This window comes from Micropterus salmoides, unplaced genomic scaffold (assembly GCF_014851395.1).
Source record: "Micropterus salmoides isolate LMB-PRFRI ecotype aquatic unplaced genomic scaffold, ASM1485139v1 Ms_hic_scaffold_11, whole genome shotgun sequence".
Taxonomy (NCBI): domain Eukaryota; kingdom Metazoa; phylum Chordata; class Actinopteri; order Centrarchiformes; family Centrarchidae; genus Micropterus; species Micropterus salmoides.
The window spans coordinates 34,018,065-34,045,869 of NW_024040152.1; the positions used below are offsets into that span (position 1 = coordinate 34,018,065).

Sequence of the window (27,805 nt, forward strand, 5' to 3'; positions counted from 1 at the left end):
TCCTTCAGTATCTTGGCTGGATTGGACTTCCGTACTTATTAGTAGGTATATACCGCTTTCTTACAGGCAGATCGACCCCATTTGAACCCACATCATCTGGACAGCAAAGGACTCCAAAAGACGGCTGATTCAGGATGGAAAAATTAACGAACACTACGCTAAAAGCAAATGGTAAATCTGGCTGACCTCAAACATCACTTGAACCAGAGTGTGTTACATTAATCACTACAGAGCCTTCATGTGTTGTGTCTGCAGGCTCGAAGCATTTTAAAAATGTTATGCAGAAAAAAGATATGCTTTCGAGGAGAAGTGACATTTTGATTCTTGCATAGTTTATGCAATATATTGCATAATGTCAGTTCCTGAGTCTAAGATCCACCAAACAATGGTGAGCAACTTCATCAGTTTTGCATATAAAGGTCAGTTACCCAGTCATGTGAGTAGTACTCATCCTGTGAAAATAAGCTTATGTCTGGCAAAGATAATTAAACTATAGATCAGTCGTCGGCAATAGGCGGCCTGTGGGCCAAAGCTGGCCCGCTAGCAATAATGTCTCGCCCGTGGCCAGATTACTTTGATACCGGCAAAACAGATCTCAGTCATGACAGCAAAAGTTACTCACATAATCACTTCCTCTTAAGTGATTGTGCCTACAAAATAAAAGCCTTTGTAGCAGTATGTTGTGTTTCATTGAGAGATTTTGCTTTGAAAAGTTCTGAAGAAAATTCAAGAGTCTCTGGCTAGCTTGACACACTTTGCTACAGAGGCGTGCGACCTCTGACACATACAGCAATTATAAGTCACTTTGGATAAAAGCGTCAGATAAATGAATAAAATTAAAACGCGAGATCACGTGAATGGAAAAAGCAGGAATTTCCTCTGCATGGAGACACGAAAATAAGCGTCCATAGGTTGATGTGGACCAGTCTCACTCCTGCACATGCTTAATTGTGATAATACAATCTCTTCACAATGTTGTTGATAAAGGAAGAAAAAAATACTGAGACCTGTGCACTACCAACTGAGCTAATCGCACAAACAGCAAATGTTTTAACTATAAATGGTTAATTAACAATGTTCTGGCCCGCCAAACTTTCAAGTAACAACTTATTTGCTGACCCTGCTGTAGCAAATCAGCTGCCAATGGTATTTTATGAAATCTAAATTTTCCCCAGATTTGAATTTTTTTTTTTACCTTGATAAAAAAGGCAACAACCATAGAGCTCTGCCTGTAGCCATACCCAACGGTGATGCTATGATGAACTTACAACACCCTGAACGCTGAAGAGCTGGAGTACAATAACAAGTGAAGAGCAAGATTTGAATTGGTTTAAATTCCTCTCGGTTACTTTTCAGTTGTTTCTGTACGTTGCAACAAACAACTGTTTGGGCAGTTGTTTTCTTCTGATTCATTGCAAGATAAATGACATATAATCTATAGATAATCCTCTGCCTTACCTTGCCTCTGAGCTTCCACAGAGACGCATACAGTTTGCAGCAGACTGTCTGTCAGCCTCTGCAGAGCCTGGTAGCTATCGATGGCAGACAGGAAGCGGTCAGAAGGCTGGTTGGCGATGGTCTGAAGCTGCTCCTGGTTGGCTTGTCCCACCCCGATGCCAAACACAATGACTCCGTGCTGCCTCAGACGCTGGGCGGGGTCTATCACATCATCTGCAGAGTCGCCATCTGTGATGACCACAGCGATCTGGGGCACCCGCTGGCTGGCTCGGCTTCCCGCCTCTTTGGTGAAGTACCGCGTCAGGAGGAAGTCGATGCCCTTGCCGGTTTCTGTGCCTCCCGTTCGGTAGGGAATGTTATCCACCGCGGCCAGCAGGGATTTCTTGTCCTTGTGATCCTTCAGCAGGAACTCCTGGTGAGGGTCATCACTGTACTGAGCCACGCCGATCCGAACTTTGTTGGGGCCAATGTCGAGGCCCTCGATGACGTTGTGGAGAAAAGTCCGGACCTCTTGAAAGCTCGTTGCGCCGATGCTGGAGGAGCCGTCCACCAGGAAGACGATGTCAGCCACCGTGGCTTTGGCACATTCTGGACAGGAGGGAGAAAAAAAGTCAACATTTGGAGCAACAAGTTAAGGAAAATGTGATGTGTTTGTGTCGTTTACCCATAAAAAATTCCTGAAACACTCAGAGATGCTAATTGACAATAATTCGGCATACATATGACGCAAATTTACCAAAATGTACATAATAAATGTAGTCACAGCTAATGGTGCGTTCCATTTGACATGGGAAGTCACAAATTCCGAGTTCATAGTCGGAAATTTCAAATGGAACGACCCCTTTAAGTCGGATTTGGAAAGTCGGGAGAATCGCACAACCCCGACTCCGTGATCCAAGATTGCTGCTCCGAGTATCAAAAGTTAGTGAAAGCTGTATGCTGCCATCTGTGGACGTGTTGTTACTGTGTTCAGTATGAGTAAATACTGCACGATGCGTTTTTTTTAGTGCTGGGCAACGATTCAAATTCACGATTGTTATGTGCAAAATTGAATATTGAATTCTAAAGTAGTGTACTGCGCACTTTTTATTTAAATGCACTGCTATATACACAAAAGTGCAATAACATGTGGTTTGTAAACACTTTTAAACAAATAAGGCGCTTTTTCCCAGCAATATTCCCTTTACACAGCAGCAATAAAATATTTCTGTTAAATCTCAACTTAAACATGAATGTAATCAAATCAAATATTAAAACAAAGCTACTATTTGCCACTGCCAGGTGGTAAAACAAGTTACCATCAGAATCCAGTTTTCTGGGGGGGGGGTTCTGAACAGGTATCAGCAGAAACATTTTCTTTTCTCAGGGAGCAGCAGGAACAGTCTGTTCAGCAGCAAGTGTCCCTGTTAGAGGGAGGGGAAGTGCTCGCCACACGCCCTCCGCTGCCGCCGCCGAAGCTGAATTGTCACAAATCACTGGAAGAGAGACTGATCCTCGCTGTTCGGGAGTTTCTAGAATCTGTTACTGTTTAACTAAACAGGACATCAGCAGGAGGGAATTCACACGGCAGATCGTTCCCTCAAAACTAGATGAAGGCCTGGCAGGTAAAGTTATGTATAATTTTAACCTAAGTTAAATAGGCTACAGCTATGTAGCGCACAGAAGCTGTTGCCATGGTTACTCTCATCAGAGCGCCTGCAGTTTACTTGCGGAGCGCTTGTCTTTCTTCTCCCACACGCTCTATCCAGCGTAGTCTGCCGAGGCCTCCATCCGCTGCTTGTCTGGGTGGCTGATTTGCAGCCGGATCAACATCCCCCCCTCCTGTGACCCACGGTTTAACTGCGTGTGTATCGTGGGTGGTGATGGCGCACAGATAAGATGCTTGCCTTTGCTGTGGGAGACCTGCGCTCGATTCCCACTGTGAGACATCCACCATTGTGTCCCTGAGCAAGACACTTAGAGGCGTGCGACCTCTGACATGTATTGTAAGTGTAAATGTATCAATAATAATAATTTTAAATAATAACGCGTTAACTGACTGATGGAGGTTTTCCGACTTGTTAACTGGAACGCCGCCAACTCGGGAGTGATGTCGTTCCCAGCTCCGACTTCTGAGGTAAATGGAAAGCACCACCACTAACCAACTCCATGGCAACATAATAATTCCTGTTTACATCTCCCAAAGCGTGATGGGAAGATTCATGAAATGTTTTGACACGAGGAGTAGTGTTGGGGGATGATGTTTTCTCAGTTTCCTCTGAGGGGGATCCACAGAGTATGAAAACCCCTGTCCCAGAGCAACATTAAACCCAGGTTCACTTCTCTGAGCAAGGCCACCAGACCAGACAGCAGAGCTGCTGACAAAAGAAGACGACGGTGGTTAAAACGGTTAGCTCCGAGTGTGCACCACTTGCATGAGGGCTTATATATACGCAGGGTGGATCACCTGGGAATGCTGCAAAATTAAACAACACAGAAATACAAACTGCAGAAAATGACCACATACAAGCTGAATTGACACCTGACAGATCCTGTCAACAAAAACTAACCAATAATAGCTTCAAATAGGGTAGTATTAGTTTCAGCGATAACGAAATGAGATTTTAAATGAAAGTATTGACCTCGGAAACAGCAGCTGACTGGACATTTGGTCCTTTTACAATTTAAGTTCAAATTGTTTACTACTCTCACAGTTCATACAGGATCTGTGAAGCTCATCTTCAAGCCAACAAGTACAAGATCATTTGATTGTTTTGTCAATAATTAAACACATTATACTCTGTGGTCCACTTTCTCTGAACGCTCAAGGCTGATTAAATAAAGGTTTACAACCTTTTTCTGACAGATGACATTTCAGTGAATTCTGTTTCTGGAGAATAAAAATACTTTGGGCATCAACCGGCCTGTAAAACTCTAGTAAGGCTCAATCATTGCTGAGATATAAGAAATACTTAAGTCCCAACAAGCAGTGCGGTGTGACACTTATTACCTTGAGACAATTGCTGGAGTTGTCGTTTGGCTTCTTCTACAGTTGTGCAAAGCGTCTGGACGATGCTCTGAGAGATTCCCTGCAGCGCTGCAAAATTAGACACGCTGTAGACGTGCTGGCTGTCCGGCTCATTCGCTATCTCCTTCAGCTGCTCTTCATCCGCGTCTTTGATACCAATTGCATACAAAACAATTCCCTTTCTCTTCAGATTCTCGGCGTAGGACTCCACGTTGTCTTGCGATTTGCCATCGGTGATCACCACAGCGATCTGAGGCACCTTCTGGCCAGCCCTGCTGCCAGCCGCCTCCACAAAGTGCTCATTCAGCATGAAGTCCAAGCCTTGCCCCGTCTGGGTGCCGCCCCCCATGTAAGGCAAGTTTGTGATGTACTGGAGGATGTCGTTTTTGTTGTTAAAGGTGTTGAGCAGGAACTCTGTGCGTGGAGTGGTGCTGTACTGGACCAGCCCGATGCGGACGTGTTCAGGCCCGACGTCAAAGCTGTTCACCAGCGTGAACAGAAACTGACGGATCTGCTCGAAGTTCTCAATGCCGATGCTCCACGACCCGTCGACCAGGAAGACGATGTCGGCTACAGCCTCTTGAGTGCAGACTAAGAGGCAAGGTTGTCAAATCATTGAGATGTCTTGCAGATAAGAAGTCACAGGATGCTACAAGGGAAGCTCTTTCTACCCGAGCAGTTCTTAAAAAGCGTGCCTGCCAGCCAGCCAGCTAGCCAGGGGTGGTTAGGTAGGGTCAGCGTGATCTACAGGAAGAAGCGGTGCGTTGCTTGTGATGTGTGAAAGCCAGAGGAGAAACAAAATGAGCAGCTTGTTCTCAGGCTGTGGGCAGTTTCTGGACAGAAGCAGTGATCGACTTACCTTCAGGTGCACTCTCGGATGCAAAAGTGTAAGGAAAAGGAAGCAAAGGTTGTGTGGCATTCAGCTTGAGCTCATCTACTTGAGAAAGACGTGAGGGTGCATACGGAAGTTCAACAAAGTGCTGATCCATCCCTTCATTCCTTAATAGCTTAATCAGGACTCGTTAGTGTAATAGTTAATAAGATGTTTTCATTACCCCACATTATCTGAGTTATTACTAGAAACACCTCAAAGAGATAAAAATCCACTGTAATCTTACTGGAAGGGAATTTATCTCCACTGAAGATGTTGTGCATTTGACTGTAATGGAAGAGAACAGACTTTGCATCCCATCACAGACCTGCAATTAATTTCCTTAACTAAGTATTTCATTTAAAAGTTCAGTGTGTAAGTTTTAGTGGCATCTAGTGGTGAGAGCTGTGAATTGCAACCAACAGCTCAGTCACCGCTCCCTTTGCAAACGTCCAGGAAAAGCTACCGTCGGCTCTTGTGCTAAATAACACGTGTCGTTATTAATTTGTTCAAATTCTTCTTCTCTACTGCTACTACTAACATTTAGGGCTGCAACTAATGACTATTTTCGTAGTCGACTACTCTGTTAATTATTTATTTGATTTAACTAATTAAATATCTTTCAAGTGAATTACTAATCTCCAACGCTCAGCCTAACAGGCTAACGTTACCATTAAGTGAACGAGGTTTACTCTTCAGAATGAACACCAGTATCAACGCCAGGGGGAATTCAGGGAAGACGACAAGACAGCGTAGGATACTCCTATAACTCACTGATTTATACAAACTTTTAACTGATTAACAAAGATTTTTGCAAGGGCTATAACCTCAACACTAACAATGTAATGTCTATTTAGAACAATAAAGCCAGAGCCCCCTTTCATAATACTTCTGTAGTTTATTTTTCAAAAGTGCTTATAAGTTTTAGGCAGTTACTCAGTGGAGAATGTTTTGTAGGCGACATCACGAGCCAGATGTTCCTTGATGTTCTTTAAACCGTTACTCATTACTAACAACTGGTTTAAATCTGGGTCTTCGATGTTGACGGCGTTGTGTTGGACAGATTTGTGCTGCGGTGTTGATGAGAGAGAGACAAGCGAGAGGATGTGCTGCGCGAATGAGCTACGGCGCTGATCTGCAATCAAATAAGAGGTCTGAGTAACTGGGACCAGGTCTCTCCGTGGGCGGGACCGGTGTTCTGGCGATCTATGCTGCCCTATAGAAAAAAGCTGCCTTATGTGTTCCCTTTTCCAATCCCATAAAGTTATAACTCTCACAGTATTATGTATATCAGTTTTTTGATTATAACATCATTTCAGGGGTAGCATATTCTGATTAATTGATTGATTCTGACTAATATCCCCTATCAAATAATGCTCCCACTGCAGAATCATTTTATATTGCACCACTAATCACTCCATGTGTTCTGTATATGATGGGGAGCTTGTTGAAATACTGTATTATGCCATCTTTATTTAAGATATCAGGGGTAGCGTATTCTGATTAGACTAATAATTTTTAATGTTACAGATAATCAGCCACTTTTTTGAGGGCAATGCCAACAGCAAGGTTGCACAGATTTATGGGCGTGGAAACAAACCACGCTTGTGGCTCATACGCATGCGCAGAACCGCTAAGTAGCGCATCTCGATAGGGCGCATCAATTGACAGAACACCGGCCGGCTGGCACCGCTAACCTCGCCACGCCGTTTGAGCACATTTTTGATTCGTCATCAACTTTGGTAAACATGCAAATATTCAAATTCTACACAGTTGATTTCTCGCCTCAAAACCGCTCAAAATAGCGTACAAAACTTGTAAAAACAAAAGCCGTTCTGCTGTTCGCCTCTTTCTCCATTACTTTCTGCTTCTCGCATTCATCTTCTTCGTGAGTAGTCTCACTGTCATGGCAGACAGTGGAAGCGATACTGTCCCCAGCACTTCCTGTAGTGCACTGCAGTTAGAAATAAACAACCAGAAATGTTCCTAATATGAAGATTGCTCTCTCTCCCTTAAACGGCATCTATGTAACGACGCGTCAACAATGAAATTTCACATCAACGAATTTTTATAGTCGACGTCGTCGATTACATTGACTAATCGTTGCAGCCCTACTAACATTACTTCTTCTTCTTCGTACGTATATATAGTGATGAAACACACTCTGTAGAGCAGTTTGTCTGTTCGGGCTACTGTAGAAACATGGCGGCGCAACATGGCGACCTCCCTGTACGAGGACCCGCTGTGTCTGTAGAGAGAAACGGCTCATTCTAAGGTAATAAAAACAGTTCATTATATCAGGTCTTTGTACACCACTGAGAACATATTTACAGGTCTTAAATTGCATTTCTGTCAATAAATCCTCCTAAATTTTACACACTGGACCTTTAACTAACCTCCGCTAAACTTTAGCCATAATTTATTTGCAATAACTCTTTCCGAAGTTGGCATTTCCCTCTTTCCCCATTTCCATCCTGTAGGCAGATTTTGTTGATAAACCCTTTTTTCTAAAAATGTCGAATGTAACCCAGATTTTTGCAGAATCGTTTAATGTCAATCTTCTATCTGGCATTTGGCTGGAAAATACAGATTAATTGGTTTTATGCAACTACTGATCCATGCCCGTGATTTTCTGCTGTTGAGAACTACTTAATGCTTCATATCCACGTGCCCAGCAGCAAAACATTCATGTGCAGGGTTAGTAACAGTGCACCTTACATGTTTATTATGAAAATGAACTTCTAAACTTACCACACACACATTTGCTATGCAAGGCACATTATGTATGTGCATGTGTGTATCTACATGCATTTCTTATGGGCTGATGTAATGTTGAAGTAGGGGGGTGTTTGCTATGATCCTTTATGTGCTGTTATGCAGGAAGTTAAGTCATCGCAGCATAATAATACCCACCTGTCCTCTGAGCAGCACTGGCGTGCAAACACGCTGCCATGATGAGGCTGAGGAGAAGACCCCGCCTCCCCTCCATGCTGGAACGTCTCTCGCGTCTCTCTTCCTACAACACAAAGACAAAGGCGACCATAAATGCAGAGAACCAATCTGTTTCCCATCTGGAAGACGCACACAGCGTAGGAACATGATTGTTCCAGCAATTTGACTGCACACATTAACAGACATGAAAACAGGCCACATCCAGCGCAGCTCTGCATTAGAGAACTTCAAAACGTTTGTTTTGTTCCCAAGAATAAAAACACCTCTAAGCTGCGGTGTGGTGGGCTGCACAACAAACAACTCTGATATTCTGGAACATGCAGCATTTAAAGAAGAATTTACTAAACCCTTTAATGTGTGTGCCAAAGAACTACGCTGTGTTTCAATTCGTAAACTTCCGTTGGTACAGTGCTGTTGGGACGACGGGAACACTACAGATGACCTAAACTGAACTTTTGTCATGAAACTGAGCCGTTGAACTCCCACAATCCTTTGGGAAGTCACACCCAGGCATGAATAAATTCAGCTATTGTACTACGATTGGTCAGTGACCTGACATGACAGACGATTTAAGGGAAGAGACGCACCACTACAAAAATCCTGATTAGAATCCTACGGTAAAAGCCCGTTAACGCCAAAGATGGCGGTTGTATTCACATGTCCCGCCCCTCCTGCAAGAAAACCAATCATCTGCTTTTAACAGCCGAGCCGGAAACATATTAAGCCAATTTTTTTAATCCAACTGTTTCAGATTTTCCTGCTGATTGTCTACATGCAGGTTTTATGTCCCGGTCACCAGTGCAAGTGCAGTTATGGCTCTCTTCCTGTAATTTAGAGAGAGATCTGATCCTGTTAGTCCCTGGAGGCGTTACCAAGATGGCTGCCGTGTGGCGGGATTTGCCAGTGTGACAGCAGAACTGAACTTTCTTTCTCGCGGCAGCGGCTCGAGTGCCTGCATAAGACCCCTGTAAACCAGCTCAGTTAGCCAGTTAACTTCACCAAGCAACAAAAAGAGCAATGAAGTAGCTCAGCGTGCTGTTACGGCTGTATGCGTTTCTCTGTGCTTTGTCCATGTTCCTAGTTCTGCCTCAGGAGTGCTACAGCTGACAGAACGAGGTCCACCTGGTCTTGGAAGGCGGTCTTTAAAAGCTCCTGTGTAAGCGTCAGAAGAGAGGCTTTTTGATTTGGGACTGCTGGTCTGGCTGCCCCTCAGCTGGAGCATTTTGTGTTATGTTCTTGTCATCATCTTGTTATGTTAATTAATTCCACTGATTTGGTTGTTTTAAAGGAGTTTATTTGTGTTAAATTTGGGTCAGTGTTGGAGCGTTGGAGCCACCAGTTAATCTAGATCAAGGTGTTTGGTACGGTAGCAAAAGATCTCTTAGTTTGTCAATTAATGTGAAAGAAGAAAACTTACCGGTTAAAAACACTTTAGTTCAAAGAACCAGAAATAAACAAATCAGCCAGATTTTAAGGGGTACAAGAGTTTGTTGAAATGGATGGTGCCTGTCGTGTGTCAAAGTCAAAGTGGATCACTACTCAGGGCCTCACCAACACAGAAATACACACCCACTCCGGCTGCTATCACACCCTGCGCTGAGATTTCCAAAGTGACGCTCACGATCCGGCAGCATTGCACCATGTGATGGGTGAGGAGTGTGTAACGTGGGCGTCTTCTGCGGTATCAGTGTGATTATGGAAATGATCCCCGCACACTGTCATGAACTCATCTCCTAGTGTGACATAAAACCATAACTACACTGAATAAATCCTCAAGTGAGCACTGCGAGGTTGGCAGTTTAGTGGGTATTACAGCACAGATAGTAAATCACTGCAGAACGCTGTGTGTGCATGTCTCTGAAAAATAATAATAAAACTTGTTATGCTATTATAACAGTTTATGAAATACAGGGGGGTCAGAGAGAAAGCAGAGGAGGGATTACTCACCAGAGGAAGACAGGGGCTGAATAGCAGTAATAACAATAATATGTATTCCTTCTGGAATAATAATAAATAATACAAATAAAATTAATTTAATAACACTAAACTAGGCCAAAAGAACAGGTGAAGTAGGAAAGAAAAACCGTTCAAAACCATCAGAACCAAACCAATAAAATCAGAGCCAAAAATGACCTGCTAATGTTAAACCCCGCCCCTAAATAGAGACTGTCCAATCATAGAAGCCGAGGAGCTTCAGGGTCAGCCTCATACCCACTAAACTCAGAGTTTGAGTCGCTCCCATCTGGCCGTGGATTCAGGGTCCCGAGGGCCAGCCGGAACATCTGTAAGAGATCTTTAATTCCCCGTGCCATCCGGCCACTGAAGCAGCAGTGACGGCACTTGAAAATGTGTTTCTTGAAGGTTGTAGCCTGCCGTATTTCCATCTGCTGCATTCCATTTTCTTTACAACTATTGTTGTATGTTTAACTGTGTGTTTTTTGAATGTGTGATAATTGTGGTGTCAATGTTGTATATTTGTTTGGAGCAGCCAAAGACAAATTTCCACTAAGGTGGACAATAAAGTCTGATAATAGCGTAGCTAACGTAACTTGGTGTGGCCGATCTGTCGAGCTTTGGGGGCATTAATAACTTTATTTATATATCACCTGTTACAAAGTCCTTAACAATAAAAACAAATGTTCCAAAGTAAATAACATCCAAAACACAAGTTATAAATATCAAAGACCAACTGTAGAGAAAAAAGTGAATCTTAAGAAGAGACTTCCACCAGTGAGAACACAAATATGGACTCAATCCCTCTGAGCACTGAGCTGTGAAAACTAACAACACATAAGTTAGTTTTTGCTCTCTCACTGGCATTTACTGACGTTTTGCAATTAAAATTCAGAACCAGACTGTTTAACAGTGAAAAGTAAGGTTCCATAAAACTAACAGGCCCCAAACACACCCCTGTAAGCCTAAATATATTGTTATTGAAACAGTAATTGTCCAGCAGGGTAGATATTGAGGCACTGAGATATTAAGAGCACTCACATTTATTGCCCATTTACTCCAAAAAAGGCTTTTCTTGGAGCGATTAGTGACAAACATGAAGCAGAGCTGCTGCCACTTACTGCACTTCTGATCTATCCTCACGCATGCAAAACTAATTAAGAAAGGGAAATAATGTACAAATAAAACAGAAGATTTGTTCAGCGAGAGATGAATGATGGAAAACAAATCGCTTTTGCAACTCACGCCACCACAGTGCCAAACTTCATAACTCCTTCACTGTGCTGACGTTCCTTCCAGAGAACTCGGCTGTTCCGGGATCTGCAGCCAAAGAATTTAAAACATTTCTGCCCAAACAACAGGCTGAAGACTAAAAGCGTCCCTTTCCACACCATCTGGATCTGCTTACCGTCTAATAGTGCCATTTCCTGCCATCTGCGGGCAGCACACACTGTCTGTCAGGTCAGATGTCGTGTGAATTCACTTGATGCTGCTGCTCGCTGATGGACGGACCAGACTCTCACTCCCTCTGCTCTTTGGTTACATCTTTCTTTTACTTCTTGCTTAGATAATTATACAAGAATAAAGAAGAGCTGGGAAGTGAAATAAAAATATTACCATCTAAAACATGTGTCATATGCTAGTCTGAGACACACGTGCATTCAGCTAAAAGGCAGGGACCCAGATGTTGCACCGTCACCAGCAGACACAACTTTAAAATGACGGCCCAGACGATACTGGATATTTCCAAATATTTCCAAATAACGCCTAAAAGTGTCTTGAAGGGAGGATTTATTGAAGGACTGTTGAATCAGAATGCTGTAGTTTTAGCTAGGTGTACCTAATTAACTGGACAGAGAGTGTATATTCACTTGGAGGAAGATCATCCCTAAGCCCCCCCTCTGCCAGTGGACCGCCACAGGACCTTATTTTGTAAAAAATATATATGTTAGTCAATGTCAAGAGACATCTAATTTTTTGATCCTGTTTGAATTGTGTCATGAATTACACACATGATGTTTGTCAGTTTAAAGAGGTGGTTTTCTGCTCATTTTCAGGTTCCTCATCTTATTCAGAGGTTGTACCAGAGCAGGTTTCCGTGGTTATATTTTTGTCATACTGCACATTGCTGCAGCTCCTCTTTTCAGCCTGTGTTGAAGGCTTCGTTTTAGCTATGGAGTGATACATCTTGTCTCTAAATTATCTTTGTTGGGAGTTGCACATGCTCAGTTCCTAGTTAAGGACTACTAGCCAATCAGAAGCAGAGAAGGGCGGGTCGGCGAGAAGCCGGTAAACAGCTCGGGTTCAGCCGTACGTGTTGCCGACCGGCTTGGCAACACGGACTGGAGCGAGAGTTTCAGAGTGGTGAGTTATTAATCTGTATCCATAAAGTTTTAACTGAGCTCTGTCTCTACATCACAGGAACAACTTTATGTCCACTGACTGCCTGGAGGGTAGCTAGTGTTTGGAAGGGAGAGGAGAGCTGTGTGCTGCAGCTCGCTGTTTCTGAGGGCGTGTCGGAGTCGCCGCTTGGCGAGCGTTATATGAGGCGCGTTTAGCTTTCATCCCTGTGACGTCACAGTTTTCTGTGGGAGATGGGAACTCCCTTTGGGCTGAACTTTGGGCTTTTTCACTTTGCAAACCTGTTACATGCACAAAAAAGATATATAACTCAATAAAGGAGAGGGGAAAAGCCAAAAAGCAGAATATGACCTCTTTAAAAGATAATTTAAGTCAAAAATGTTGCGGTTTGTTTTAAAATGGTTGAAATATGACACTGTGAAAATAGGAAATTACAAAGACCACAAACCCAAAAGTTGCGGATGTGACGTCGTAACGGTTTCTCTCAATGACTGAAGCAAACAACAAAGAGCATCCATGTGTAGATGATAATACATCTACGAGTGGAACAGAGTTAAGTTACATAGCTACTAGCAAGCAAGCAATTAGCGTTAGCTTAGCATTACAGCGTTAACATGTTAGTGACAAATATAGTGCGAGACGAGAGATGTAGTTCATTGAGCCGTTTCACAAAAAACTAAATGTTACTTTACTGTTTTACGACAAACTGAGACTTCCTTGAGTTGAATTTTATTTTAAACTGACAAACAACATGTGTGTGATTCAGGAGACGACTCAACCTGGATCTAAACATTAGGTGCTTCTCATGCCGTTAAATACTGTACATGAAAGAAGGTCCTATTGGGGGAAAAGGGAAGGGAGGGACTCAGGCTCTCTATAAGTTCTTATGATTTTGCACAACATATACATAACTAAACATTTGAGCGGGTTATTATATTGTTATGCTAACCTGCATCCAATGACAGTGGAATAAAAGTTTTTAGATACGAGAGAAAATTTGATTGTGTGTGAAGGATGTGATGGTTTTTGATTTGTCATGAATAGGATGAGTCTCAATGGCCTTCACTCGTGGTCAACTGTGTGTAGAGTTGCAGCTAACTGGTAAGTTAGATTATTAATAACGTGATATCATTAGCGCAGCATCTTACGTGAACCTTGAGACGGGGCAGATAGCAGTTTTCATTGTGATTCATGGTGCTATCAGCAGGCGCTCTCCGTTCTTTGTGATTCACCCCTCAGTGTTGGAAACAAACCCTACACTTGCACCGTCTTTTTCTTAAAAAGCTGCATCATCTTTCCTGAAACTCACTACTTCTGATGTCCACTGCATTTTATTCTCAGTATTTCACATAATTTACCATAAAATCCTCATCCAGCTCAGCTGAAAGGACTTGGAAACAAATGTTTCCAGTTTCAGGCTTCACAGCAAACGCCTCCTGGTTTGGTACCAAAAACTTAAGAATTCAAAGAGACTGAGCTGTGATTCTTTTCCAAGGTGCTGGGGGTTAAGTCTGAGAGGATTTCTTGGCTCAGCGCTGCATATGAACGCCCACTTTTATGTGAGGGCTTTAACCCAGAGTACACTTCCATCTGTGCTTCTATACGTATCAACATGTGTGCACGGCCTCCCCCACCCCCACAAACATGTTCTGGGCCTTTGTTTAATCACCTGCCAAGTGGTGGAGGCCCTGCGAGCGGAGGAAACGGGGTCCTCTCTAATGTGAAGCATGTGAAGGTAATCACAGCAGAGCGCTCCAGCGACAGGCTGATTGAAAGGAGCGTCCCTCCATCATTTATACATCCAAATCTATTTACACGGACCTCCGCGCTTCGCTGTGAATTTATTTATTTAGTCAGAGTTTGAGCAGCTCTTTCCGGTTCAGCGGTATGGATGGAGCGTTTGATGTCACAGAGCGAGGGGCCTCTTTGTTTAGAGCGTCAGTCCAAACTGAATCAGGCTTACAGGGCTGACTGGAGAGTGTTGGGGAATCACGAGGTTCTCCCGAGGTCGCCTGAAGGCACTTTCAGACCTTCCAGAAGCTCAGACAGAGAAACCGTGGTAACGTCACGAAACTGACCATCCCGGCGATTTCCAGAGTGACCGGGCAGGTTTCCATTCCTCACATTCCTTCCTCTGGCACTGTCATTTTCCTACATTCCTAAATCGGATGGATTGACCGGGCGGCCACACCACAAACACACATTCACTTCTTCATGGGAAGCTTGGTGACAGTGGCCACATGCAGGGCTGCTTGTGAACCGCTGTAGCTGGCGAGCTCAGTGTTAGCAAAGTCACAATAGCTCCCGGAGGTACTCCTTATTTTCTGTTGACTAATAAGGTCAAACATTTTATTCAAAAGATGGATCAGTACCATCGACGCCGGTCTCAGTAAACCATGAATCGTGCATCACTCACAGAGCTGAAAGTACTTGTTTTTTTTATGCTGAACAATATCAAGACTGAAATGTGACTAAAGCTAAAAATCAGGTGCCAAAATTAACTTCTTCTAAAAGCTGCCATCAGGCCTCTGCAGGTTTTTTCTCCCAACTGAAGTCCACAGAAACTCGACACGAGGAAGGGCAGAGGTTAATTCCTCTGAGCTCCGGGACTCAGACTGCTGCTTTACAGGGATTACCTGCACAGCTGGAACACGTTTGACTGATCTGAAGCTGAGATGACCCGTTTTGCTAAAAGCTTTAAGCGAGTGATGTAAAGTATCACAACAACGGTGCCGCTAAAAACTCACAAACCTCTTTTAACGAGAAGGTCAATAACATGCGGCGCTCACAGCTGCTCTCGGTCCCTGTAATCAGCTGTAGTTTCTTCCCAGACCCACCAAGACGCAGATCTGGCCCGGAGGATCATCAGCACCCCAATTAGGACTGACCCTGGACGAGGTGGATTCCTCCAGTTAAGATTCACATCGTGTGAGCACATATTTGCACAGTGTGTTTCGTCTCTGCACTTCAGCGAACGCTCGGCCTGATAATGAGGCACATCTGAGCGCCGCTGATTGTTTTCATCTGTGTGAGACTAAATGTTTGGAGGACTCGGCTATCAACGGCAATGACAGACAATTTGCAGTTAAAGTGGACACTAAAATAATGATTTCAAAGCCTGGATGTCTTTTTTTTTGCGTTATCTCACTTGACTCCTCAAACCCTTCAGCTGTGGCTCACCTGTGTAACCTCTGTATGAGGCTTTGTAAAGCTCAGAGTGGCGGCTCCGGCCGTCGCCATCTTGGCAGTGTCTCACGGTGCGGAGTGAGCGTTGTGGGCGGTGTGTTTACATACAAAGTCAATGCAAAGATGCGGAAAACCGCGATTTGCTGTCAGGTGGGGCGGAGCAGGCGCCGCCAGCGATGCGAAGGCCTTCGCATGAGTTAAAAATGTTCAACTCCTGTGAGAAAGTCGCATGATGTTTGTCAGTTTAAAGAGGTGGTTTTCTGCTCATTCTCAGGTTCCTCATCTTATTTAGAGGTTCCTCATCTTATTTAGAGGTCTTACCAGAGCCTGATCTATATATCTATAAACGCCTATCAGCGTTTATAGATATATAGATTATCGGACGTCACCGACGGCTTCAGAGCGCTGTGTGAAGAGGGCCGGGCAGAGCGGAGGAGTAAAACGCCGCTGGCCGACGGAGAGCTGCTAAACTGCTGGGAAAATCCGAGGACAGCGCCGGAGGCAGCGCCGGAGGCAGCGCTGCAGCTTTTGGACCGATAAACGCCCGTAGTCGGTCTGGATTTTGCTCTGACAACCGTTTACTGGACGTTACTTGGAGAAAAGAAAGCGAGGAGGTTGAACTACCTGGTTAGTTCAGAAAACGTGTCTGTAACTTTAGTCCAGCTGTCATTGTACTTTACTGTGAACAAGTTAGCTAATAGCATAGCCCTGATCGATCCAAACTCCATTCAGAAAACAAACATTTTAAGTTAAGTTGTTGTCCTGCTGTCCTGCTGACAGACCTGACAAAGCATGAATTCATATGTTAAAGAAATCTGCATCATGTTGTAGTTATTTCAGCATCAGTTTGATCCGTTTATTGTTGTCCAGCGATAAAACCCGCGCGAGGAGGGCGTTGCGAGGATTAAATTCGCAGCAGCAGCTAGCCAGCTGTGACGGCGCCCACCTTTTGTAAAGGCTTTATTTCTATTGTAAAGTTGGGCATTATAACATGGAGGTCTGTGGGGACTTACTCTCTGCAGAATTTGGCACTTCTGTGTTGCTCTTCGATGACAACATGTTGCCAGAGCATTAATCACTGGCATGCGTTCATTAAATACTGAAAAACATTCTGGCACCACCCACTACAAGGCTGTGCTGCATTTCAGCTGCATTTTGCTGCTTGTTACGTAGTGGCGAGGAGAATCCTACTTAAATATACTTCTATCAAAGGGCCTTCCCTGATTTTACATGATTTTATCTTAAGTATAATTTTGGAAAATACTTTTACTATTTTTTAAATGTGTTTTGTTTTACCTGCCTTCATGTTTTAACTGGTTGACATCACTTTCCTTTGGCCCCTGTGAGATAGCAATTAAATGTATTTGACCTTGTTGTTCCGATAAAGCAGGCAATTTCAAGATACGTTGCATAAAAATATATTATTATCTATATTATTCTCCCGTACGTCGCTGACAAACATTTGAATGACAAGGTGAACTTTCAAAAAGGAGAAATCAAAGTCAGAAACTGATCTGAAAGCAGCAGCATGGAGGTCAGTCAGAGGCTGTGCTGGAAAACACTAACATGTGTTGGTGCTATGAACCCCTCACTCAAACACCAAGGACACCCAGCCTCCCCCGGGTCCCTGGACGTGGCCCCCGGAGCTTTACATGTGGTATTCTCCCCTCCCTTGTGATTTACTGTTGGTGACTGCACTGTTTGAAAGGCAGATGTTTGTTCTCTGTCTAATCTAAACGAAGGAATTTGTTATTTCAACGTATAGAGCTCATGTCTGGACCAGCGCCGAGTGAAAACAGCCACGACTCCACACTCAGAACCTGATGAGAGCCCCCCGAGCTCTGCCTTCACTGAGGAGTTCAAAGGGATTATGGAGAAAACATATTTTATTTAATGAATTATAATTAAATCGGGTGTACGAATTAGTAGTTAGTGAACAGAAACATCTGTTATTCCATTATATATTTTATTTTGTTTATTAGGGACCTGCAGTTTACGTTTTAATTTGCACATTATTACACAACAGCATGTGTGCAGCTGGCAGCCAACAGAGTGAACAAGGAGCTGGGAAACTGTGGGAGAAATTAAAAGTTGAGGGCAAATAGAAGTAAATTGATAACTGAACAATGTTAACTTAAAAAAAGGGTTCAAAACGTTTATTTAAGCCCAATCCAGGAAAGTCACTCAACTTATAACGGGATGTACGTTACCTGGATGGACATTTAAACCACTCAAAAGGCTCACGGTCAGGTGAGCACTGGGATGCGCCTCAGCTTTAAGATTAGTATCTTTGCTAAATGGCGTGTGCTGAGGCCACGGGCTGCAACGATGTAGTCTCCAAAGTGAACGCGAGAGGAGAAAGCCTTTCTATGGCGACTGACGTGTATCAGGAGAAAATTAACAACCTCAAATTAATGAGATGGAATCAGTAAGAGGTGCCCTCAGATGGTTTAATATGTTTGCACAACATGCTCCTCCGAATGCCTCACATTATCGTAGGAACGTGAACTGAAGCTGCAGTTTCACTCGGCATCAGCATCAAGCTAACAGCTGTGTTTAGAGAGCAGCCCTGATCCAGGAACATGGCTAAAACAAACATGGCTAACTGTGAAAAACTGATGTTTCTCCGACATGTGCGCACACACAACTGAAGCCTCAGCAGCGTTGGTGACTAAGAGTTAAAAAGGCGAGTGATCCTCGTTCCCATCCAGCTCCATAGGTTGGTAATATACAAAAGTCAGTAATTGTTGTGTAGTTTTCACATTTTGGGTCAGTTGCTGACGTCCTTTTACACACACAAAAGGTTTTACTGTATGATAAAAAGTATTATTTAATTAAATTGTTTTCCATTAACACGATGTGCTTCCATTGTCTTCAGCCAGCTGCAACGGAGCACGTTGTTGACCTTTTGTTAATTTGTGCTTTCTGTGAATCTACTAGGGTTTACCGGCAACGGCTCTCTGCGACCCGGTTTTGTTCTGTCGGCTGCACATCAAACAGGGAGCATTTTAAAATCAGAGCGTTCTGCCTGCTTGATTCTGCTGACTAGTTCAGATTTAGTTGATTTGGTAATTAGTGCCCTGCGATGGGCTGGCGACCTGTCCAGGGTGTACGCCGCCTTTCACCCGATGTCAGCTGGGATTGGCTCCAGCCCCCCGCGACCCTGTACGCAGGATAAGCGGTTGACGATGGATGGATGGAAGGTAATTAGTGCGCCCACCGTGGCTACGTGGTTCATTGGTTTCTATTTTTGTCTGTTTTGCGTGTGTTGTTGATATACGATTGGAAGTCTGCACAGGGTGTTTCATTTTAAAAATTGACCGGATTCTCTAAGCTGTTCTGTCTGACTTCCTGCCCGGTTGGATCTGCTCTGTGCTGCTCGACGCGACTTCTGTCAGAAATAGACTCGCTGCGTATTCTCCACGTAGAGCGTCTTCCATAGGTGGTTTAGTGGACTTATTTTCTAGAAAGGTCGCGATTAGCTATGTAGCCGTTTGAAGCCAAATCATGCGAAGTTGCAGGTTAGTCCATGCTGCCACAATCATTTTAAACTAATTCAAACTGCTCATTAATAATTAAAAAATCATTACAATTTGTGGTTGAACTCATTTGTGCGCCCAAATTATCAGAAACATGCAGTCTGTTGTAGGTTTTAAACTCGTAAGTAAACCACTTCTTTGCTTTACAGACCGATATTAAAGATGACAACCTAATGCTGCCTTCCACTAGATTCGTTAGCTAGCGCGCTAATCATAAGTGTTAGCAGCCCGGCGGTGACACGGCGAGCCGAGCACACACACAGACAATCAGATGGATTAGTGATTACAGTACAGTCAGAACCAGCCAAATAATCAACTATGTGAGAGACAGAGAAGTTATTAGTTTAGAGACACAACCAGCTGTTCACTACGGACGGCCAACATGGCTGCCAGAACACATGAAAACCATCAACCGAGATCCAACAGACGTCCAACGTTGAGGCTCACCACATGAATTCAATAAAGATAACTCAGAATAAATATTTATGGAGCTTGAAAAGAGAGCAGCTCTGGTAACAGAAAATACTTGTTTCCCCTCAGAGTTACCGACGAGCACCTCTGGGGTTTCAGTCATATCGCACAGCGTTAGTCGCCACAGAAGACGTGTCAGGTTTGTGCTGCCAGGAACACCAGAGAGCATATTTGTTTATGAAAACGCTGCTCGATCCAGACTTTCTCTCTCCTCTGAGGACCGCAGCCCGAGTCCCTGTTTGCTTTTGCCTCCAAGGTGAAGTCTGTACAACCTCAGCAACACTATTTAATAACTGGTTCTGCATGCACACACCAGATGTTTTAATGAATTAATACTTCTGCATCGAGTCTACGCTGTGGCTACGCACGTAGCCCAGCATTTACAGTATACTTGTGCGTTGGTGTCTCCGTCGTTCTGCAATCGCACTGCCCGAAACGCTAATTGGCAGTAGTGTTATAGCGTCTACAGTGTTGTGACTTTTGCCGGCAGCAGGCTAACTTCCGGTTCAGCCCTCCGCTAAAGTGAATGTGGGTAAAATGATAATCCTGCGGCTCTGGTAGACTTTCTAAATGTTATCGACTGAATGGATCAGACTCTGATCGTGAAACCAGTCATTTAGAGTGGGTCGTAACGCTCTGAAACATGTCTCCACCGCTATTACAGCCGCTGGATTGGCTGCTAGTAAAATGGACTTCAAAGCACGGAGCGCTTCCTGTGGGCTCGGAGGAAATGCAACGCTTCCAAGATGACCAATTACAGTTCTTGCAGTCTGTGTCTCTGCGACGTGTAGATACATTTTTGAGAGGTGGGCGACAGGCTACGCGTGGGCTACAGCAAAGATTCGAAGCAGAACTATAAATCAGGCTTTCTTAGGAGTCAGCTGTTTATTTTTACAGTAAGTACGTTTTGTTTTCAGCCTGGTTGTCGCTAGCCAAAATTAGCATCCCAGCTAATATCACAGTTAACATGAATTACAGATGCACCTTGCTAACCAAGCTAGCTCGCTCCTCCCTCTTGTCCAAATAAGGTCACGTCTGGTTCCAGAAAGCCAAGATGGCGACGGCAAAAGTGCCAAACATGCGGTCCACAAACCAACGGGGGACGTCACAGAGGCTACGACTACTTCTTTTATACCTGCTGTGGACCGGACCCTCCAAAGTCTCCCTATAAAAATCTTTTAAGAAGTTTTCAGTAATTCTTGTTTTCCCCTTCATGCCTCAATCTGCAAAAGAAAACACAGCCTGCACAGTTTTGTTGGTTTCCTGTCTCCTGATCTGTTCTTAATATTTGTCTGCAGCTCAGCTGGACCAAAGCACCAACGTAGATTCGGACCTTTCCTTGTGAAATTCACTGCGTGATAATCTGAAAGCTGCTCATAAACTCAGCACGAAGCTCTGTTTGACTTGTTTAGTCTGGATTCAGTCAGTGTGTTTTTAAAAACAAAAAAAAGGTTTCTCTTTTGTTGCTTTGACGCCATTCAGACTTCGTTGATGATCTGAAGCTTTTCTGGGTTTGTTGCATTCCTGGTCACATCTCCCATGAAAACGGGGTGGCGATGAAGCAGTGGATTAGACACATGCCTTTAGTGTGGAAAACCTGGGTTCGATTCCCACAGTGAGACGTCCACCTTTGTGTCCCTCAGCAAGACACTTAACCCCTAGTTACTCCAGAGGCGTTCGACCTCTGACATGAACAGCAACTGGATAAAAGCGTAAGCTAAATGAGTAATAATATGAAAATGAAGAATGCGAGCAATGCTGAGCAGATTTTAACGGGAAAATAAAAGAACAAATGTAGAAACGTTTCCCAACAATGTGTTAAGAAAGTTACCAAAAACATACAAAAAGCAGAAGCTTGCTGACGAGTATCTGCAGGAAATTCCTCATTATGGATTTCCTCCTGATCAAGAAAGCAGGCACGTCCTGGAGAAAGTTGGAGCTGGAGCTAATGTGGTAATTACCTCTTGCCACAGTTTGAAGCAAACAGCACTTTAAAGAACCACACATGAAGTGACTCAGCGCCCAACATCAACTGGAGGAGGCGAGTCCCTCTCAGGCCAGATTAAATGATGACAAGTAAAGAGTCTGAAGTGACATTTTCATTAAACGCAGGAGGTTTTATGGCTGGTTTCAGGTGTTGGATGCACGTTTTGTTTTACAGTTAAAGCCTGTTGTAATGATGAATCTGCAAAGCAGCAGCTGTAAGAAGCCCCGGAGGTGAAAAGAGAAACCAAACACTGCATGTCTGCCCGCAGCGGTGGAGGGCTGGCTCTCCAGCTGCGGGCAGCCGGCCAGTGTTAGTGCAGGAGGTGAGGATGTGATACCTGGCTCGGGTTCAGGGTCTGCAGTCTGAAGCACACCTCAGCAGGAAGACAGGAGGCCCAGAGAGTCTGCTGATCCTGAAGGACACAATAAAAAAACACTATTAACTCACATTAGTACTTTTAGCACTACTACTGTTGATACTACTGCTGCTGTTTTTACTTCTACTGTAGTAACTGGTACTAAAATTTGTTCTTTTAATCAATATGCTATTACTTTTGACTTCTCAGGTGAATATTAATACTACTACTACCTCTACGTCTTCAACTACTACTGTTAACTGTGAATACGCCTCTTAATTAGCTATGATTACTACCACAACTATTAAGAGCACTGCTTTACTAATACTACTGCATAAAGTACTACAACCTATGCTACACTTAGAATACTGCTACTACAACACGTTATCACTGGTACTGCAACTATTACCACTGCTACTACTACCATTACAAGTACTCCAAGTACCACAATCCCCACTGGTTTAACTGTAACTACTAGTACCATCAACCCTGCTACTACAATAATTACTACCACTGCTAGTACTATAACTACCACCATTGCCAATGCTACTACTATAATAGCTATTAACACTACTGCTCCTGTTACTACTACTAGTATTAATAGCATTATTTCAACTAATTTTACTACTGCTAATTGGTACTATAATTACCCACTACACTGTTACTATTGTAATTACTACTACAGCTGTTACAGTTACTGCCCTTAACTCTTCTTCACCTGCTACTACTTCTAGAGTCCTGCTACTAGCACCTGCATTACTACTAAAACATATATTAATACTTTTACTAGTGCTGCTTCTAGGACTGCTACTACATTCAGAATCCTATTACTGCTCCTACCTGATGTTATCACTACTAATATCTTATTATTTGTACTCCTAATACTTCCATTACTGACTATCAATACTACAAGTAAAAAGAATACTTTTGAAGGACTTTAGAGATATATTCTACATCTCCAGTTCTCCTTCACACGGAGTGTTTTCTAAAGTTTGTCCGAGCAGACGGCGTTTATACAGAACCAAAGTGAATTCATGATTGGAGACAAAATTCCAGCCAGAGAGCAGATAAACATCAGCCCACTGTGACCCGGACATTGTCGGTCTGTGTGTGTGTGTGTGTGGGGGGTCTGCGGTTTCTAAGTAAACTTATCAGACTCAACATTTATTTTGTGGCGTTTACAGTCTGTTAGAAAACCAGCGTCACACCTGCTCGGCTGCTCTCTGACGAGCAGCCGCGTCCTCCGGTTCTCTGAAGGCTGATGGAAGTTCATTCTGAGGGTTTCATTGGATCAACAGTTAGTCCTGAAGGTTCTGCGGTCATTTTGATTAATTAAAACAGCTGAAATATTCAGAACCATCGGGCATGTTCGGCGGGGAAAACACTTTGTGAGAGTGAGAAGCTGTCGGGCACAGCCCTTTTCCAGGAAAAACTAAAATAACTCCTCAGCCATTTGGCCCAGATGCATCATCAGAAGCTAAGGAATATAAATCAATATTTATTTTACCATTACAGACTACATGGAGATGCAATAAAGAAAAAATATGAGATTTTCATCCTCGCCTGGCAAAAAAACGCTCTATTTTAACGCAGGGGTGTTTTTAGGATGTTGAAACATCAACTTCATATTTGACAATAATTGACCCCCCCAGAAAGCAGTAAAGCAACAGTAAACATCCTCTACTTATGCAGCACAACAACACTATTAACTGTCTCATTTTGATGTTCTCATGTGTCTAATTCTAATATAACAACAAAACTGTTTTTCCTGCATCAGTTTATTGTGGAAATTATTTATGTAAATGGAAACACAAAATTCAGGTAGCAGCAGGTGGCTGAAGCTTTGTGAGCCAGTTTTACTGGTTGCTTTTAAATGATTTGAAGGCTGGCAATTCTGCAAAACTGGTGCTTTGTGCTGTGCTGGTTCAGACTGTTTTGCTATAGACCTCATCTCTGCTCTCTGTCTCATGTACACCATGTCAGCGCTAGTACTGTGGCGGGTAGAGTACTCAAAATCTTTACTCAAGAAAAAGTACAATTACTTCCATAAAAAAAAAATGACAAACCTATTTCATCTGCTGTTCATCAGGTTAGAAACAGCTGTGCAACATGGTTAGTTTGCTTTGCTTGTTGAGTATCTGTCTCTATCCATCTCTAGCTATTTCTACAATTATTTTCCTTTTTAAATCTCCATGAATGTGTTGATAAGATCACTGTAAAGTATCACGCTTGCTGTCTAGCCAACTATTGTTGCCTGTCTCTTATTATGGACATGTAGCCGACCAAACCACTTGCAGCAGCACAGGCAGCCGAAACAATCTGATTATATAAAGCATCTAAATAATCTTTACAATGCAAAGAATGATTGTGTCAGCAACACGGAGCAGCTCGTTTTTGAAGTAGGTAAAGCTGCATACAGAGGAAGCTGTGCGTCGTGCGTAAAGCCCAACAGGACTGTTTTATCCACCATATTTTCTCTGTGCATCTCAGAAATAAATAACAGCTGTTAGCTGCTGAGTGAAAGATTTCACCGGCGACATTCTGTTTATGGACTCACCGTCGGACATCGCTATAAAACAAATATTAACTGATGTGTATTAAAGAAAAGAAACAGGCTAATGTCCAAAGCGATGACCTGTTCAACAACAGGACACTTTTAATATATCTTAATGCAGTGATCGTCTGACGTAGATCTTACAGTGTGAAGGCTTCATTTGCTCTGCAGAGACTAAAGACGCTTTTAATGCGCCGTTAATGGAAAGTGAAAGTATTTTCGCTTGTGAAAGAGCGACGCAGGCTGCTTTCCAAAACGGCCACCAGTCCCACGGTGTGCGCTCACTGGATCTCAGTTGTATTAGTAGAACAATAAAGCCTTAAACTGAAAAAGGTGTTTGTCTGATTTTCTAAATGTTTGCATCTGCCCAGCTCTGTGACTGAGACAAGCGCCCGCCAGACATCATCACTGCTGCCTTCAGCTACAAGTAACAAAGAAGACTCTGTAATATTGAGGCACTTTGCTGCAAACAAGTGTTTGTTCTGAACATAAAGAATCAAAGTTTAAAACCACTATTTAACCATCTGGTTTCTTCAGCTTCCTCTCCGGAGCAAAACCCTTTAAACTTGAAAGAAATAAGGATTTGGCATTTATCCAGATAATTATTGATATCAAATGATTAGAATCATGTGACTTAGAGATCCATCCATGCCTTTATTTAATAGACTACAGCTCATTTAAAATGCTGCAGCCGGACGAGAAGAGACCACATCACACCAATGCTCGCTGCATTTCACTGGTTACCTGTCAGCTTTAGAGTTAATGTTAAGATTTTACTACTTGTTTTTAAAGCCCTGAACGCTCAGGCTCCTGCGTACATCTGTAACTTGATAAGTCCCTACCAGTGTTGGGGGTAACGCGGTACAAAGTAACGCATTACTGTAATCAGATTACTTTTGTCTGTAACGCATTACTGTCAATAACTTCAGTAATCACATTGCAGTGGTACTTGCGAACTGGTTCTTGAACTACCCGTATAACGGGAGGAGAGAAACACTTTTCCGACCTCACTTTTGACTTCAGCGTCAGTTCATGAGGGCGCAGAAATGGCAGAGCTGTCAAAGACGTCTCTCGAGGGGTGGAGGTATTACTTTATATTGTTTCGTGAAAGGACGAGGTGAGGTGTGGCGTTTAGCCTGGTTAGCTTTGTGCTGACTCTGAGGAGGAACAGGTTGTCTGACAAACTGTTTGAGAGCCTCCTGCTCATCAGGTATAACCACTCTTTGATAAGCGGGTCCAGTCAGAGGGAAAAATCTACTTTAAAGCCACAGTTCAGCTGGTGAGCTACAGAAAGTTTGTTGCGTGGGTTCGGTCTGTTAACTGCACAGTTTAAATTACATCACAGAAGTTTGTCCTTTGAAGTCTCAGCATCATCTGATATTTTGATGAGTGCCAGTGTCTTATTTTTTTTTATATTATTTTCAACAAATTAATATTTGCACTGGTTGGAAGGACAACCTGTTTTAAGTTATGTTGTATTGTAATGAAATGTCCAGTTAAAGTTCTTAGCATTATAGTGCTGAACTGTAGTTTTGTTCTTTGTTGTCAGCTTTGTAATATTAAAGAGCATAAAAGAGAGTATGTCCTCATTATAATAAGGATTTGTGTTGATCTGGACATTTATGAAGTGTAACTTTTATATTGTTTTTGTGAATCACTGGTGATGTTGCGCAGTAATCCAAAAGTAATGTAACTAGTTACTTTCAGCGGGGAGTAATCTAGTAAAGGAGGGCATTACTTAAAAAAAAAAAAGTAATGTGTAATCCATTACCTTTTTCAACTAACTACCCCAACACTGCTCCCTATGAGCCGGGCCGAAGCCTCCGGCGGGGCTCTAATAAAGGTACCAAAGTCTCGTCACTAAAGGTGACCTGGCGTTTGCTGTTGGGGCCCCTCAGCTGTTGAACTCCCCGTCTGGAGATGTCAGATGTCAAATCTCTTCTTCAGGCTCACTTTTATATATCGTAGTGTTGCTGTTATTGTATTATTTAATGTTGATTTTATTGTCCATTTTTAATTCATTGGAAGTTTCAAGTATGAATCATGTTTGTTTTTGTGTACAGCACTTTGTAACCGGGTTTGAAAAAGTGCTATACAAATAAAGTTATTATTATCCTTCCTCGTTCACTCCTGACAAACGGCTTATAATATCATCTGGGTACCAGAGTGAGCAAAAAGTATAAATATGTTGTTTTAGGCTGCTGAACTCTCAATCAGCACTGTCGTTTTTTATAGTGGGTACATTGTCCAAGACAAAGCAGCAGCCTTGTTTTGACTAGACTGAAGTCTCAACAAATATATCAGAAAATACACCGGAGACACATTTCTTCTCCGAAAGAAGCAGGACCGGGACCATAAGACGTGTCTCTCACAGTCACGCTCACACTGCCAGCCTGACTGCAGCCCAACACCATGCAGGTCGTGAAAGACGACAAACTATACTTGGTCGGGGACCAACGTGTAGTCTGTCACATCTCTGGACTGAGTCACGACAGGAATTTATGCCTAAAATTGCCTTAATCTGACACAGTGACCATCTTAATAACACAGAAAAACAGCGGCGGGTTCTTTCATTAGCAGAAATAAAGTCAGCTGAGTAAGCTGGAGGGAAAATCAGGTCACTAAAGCAGAACATGAGTCTGCAGAGCATGCTGATGTTGGGAGTGACCTGCATCCTGAAACTTCAACAGGCCGCGTCCTAATCTGATCATTCCTGGTTCCTACCGCCGCCGCAGACTCTCCCCGCTAATGACTGTACATTTAGAAATGTAAACTCTGACCAAAAAAGGCTTCCCTCTCTCGCTCTCGTCTGTATCACACACACACAAACACACACAAACAGTGGTGTTTCCTCCCCTTCCGAGGACATTAAACATTGACCTCCTGGGTGACTTACCCTCAACCCTGAAATGTAATGATTTACTTTATGGGGACTTACGTTTTGTCCCCCAAAAGGAAGGCGAGCGCCCACATAGTGACTGTGTAAACAGATTTATGTCCCCACAACAGAAGTAACACCAACACACACTTCACTTGCAGCAGATCTATGATACACAGAGAGGAGAAACATAAACACGTCCCGAAGAAGGATTTAAACTGTGAAACAACCGG

At 43.2% G+C, this 27,805-nt stretch overlaps 1 protein-coding gene across 2 annotated transcripts in view; it reads right to left on the bottom strand.

The window, feature by feature from the left end:
- Nucleotides 1-27,805, bottom strand: part of LOC119898157 (collagen alpha-6(VI) chain-like) — an 82,979-nt gene that overhangs the window by 49,822 nt on the left and 5,352 nt on the right. For both annotated transcript variants that reach the window (XM_038712342.1, XM_038712341.1), the window contains exons 2-5: nt 22,123-22,197; nt 8,250-8,352; nt 4,448-5,056; nt 1,459-2,046 (exon numbers count right to left, since the gene is read on the bottom strand). In XM_038712342.1, coding sequence (XP_038568270.1) covers nt 1,459-2,046; nt 4,448-5,056; nt 8,250-8,325 — 1,273 coding nt within the window. In that variant the 5' untranslated portion in view covers nt 8,326-8,352; nt 22,123-22,197. The remainder of the gene's footprint in view (nt 1-1,458; nt 2,047-4,447; nt 5,057-8,249; nt 8,353-22,122; nt 22,198-27,805) is intronic.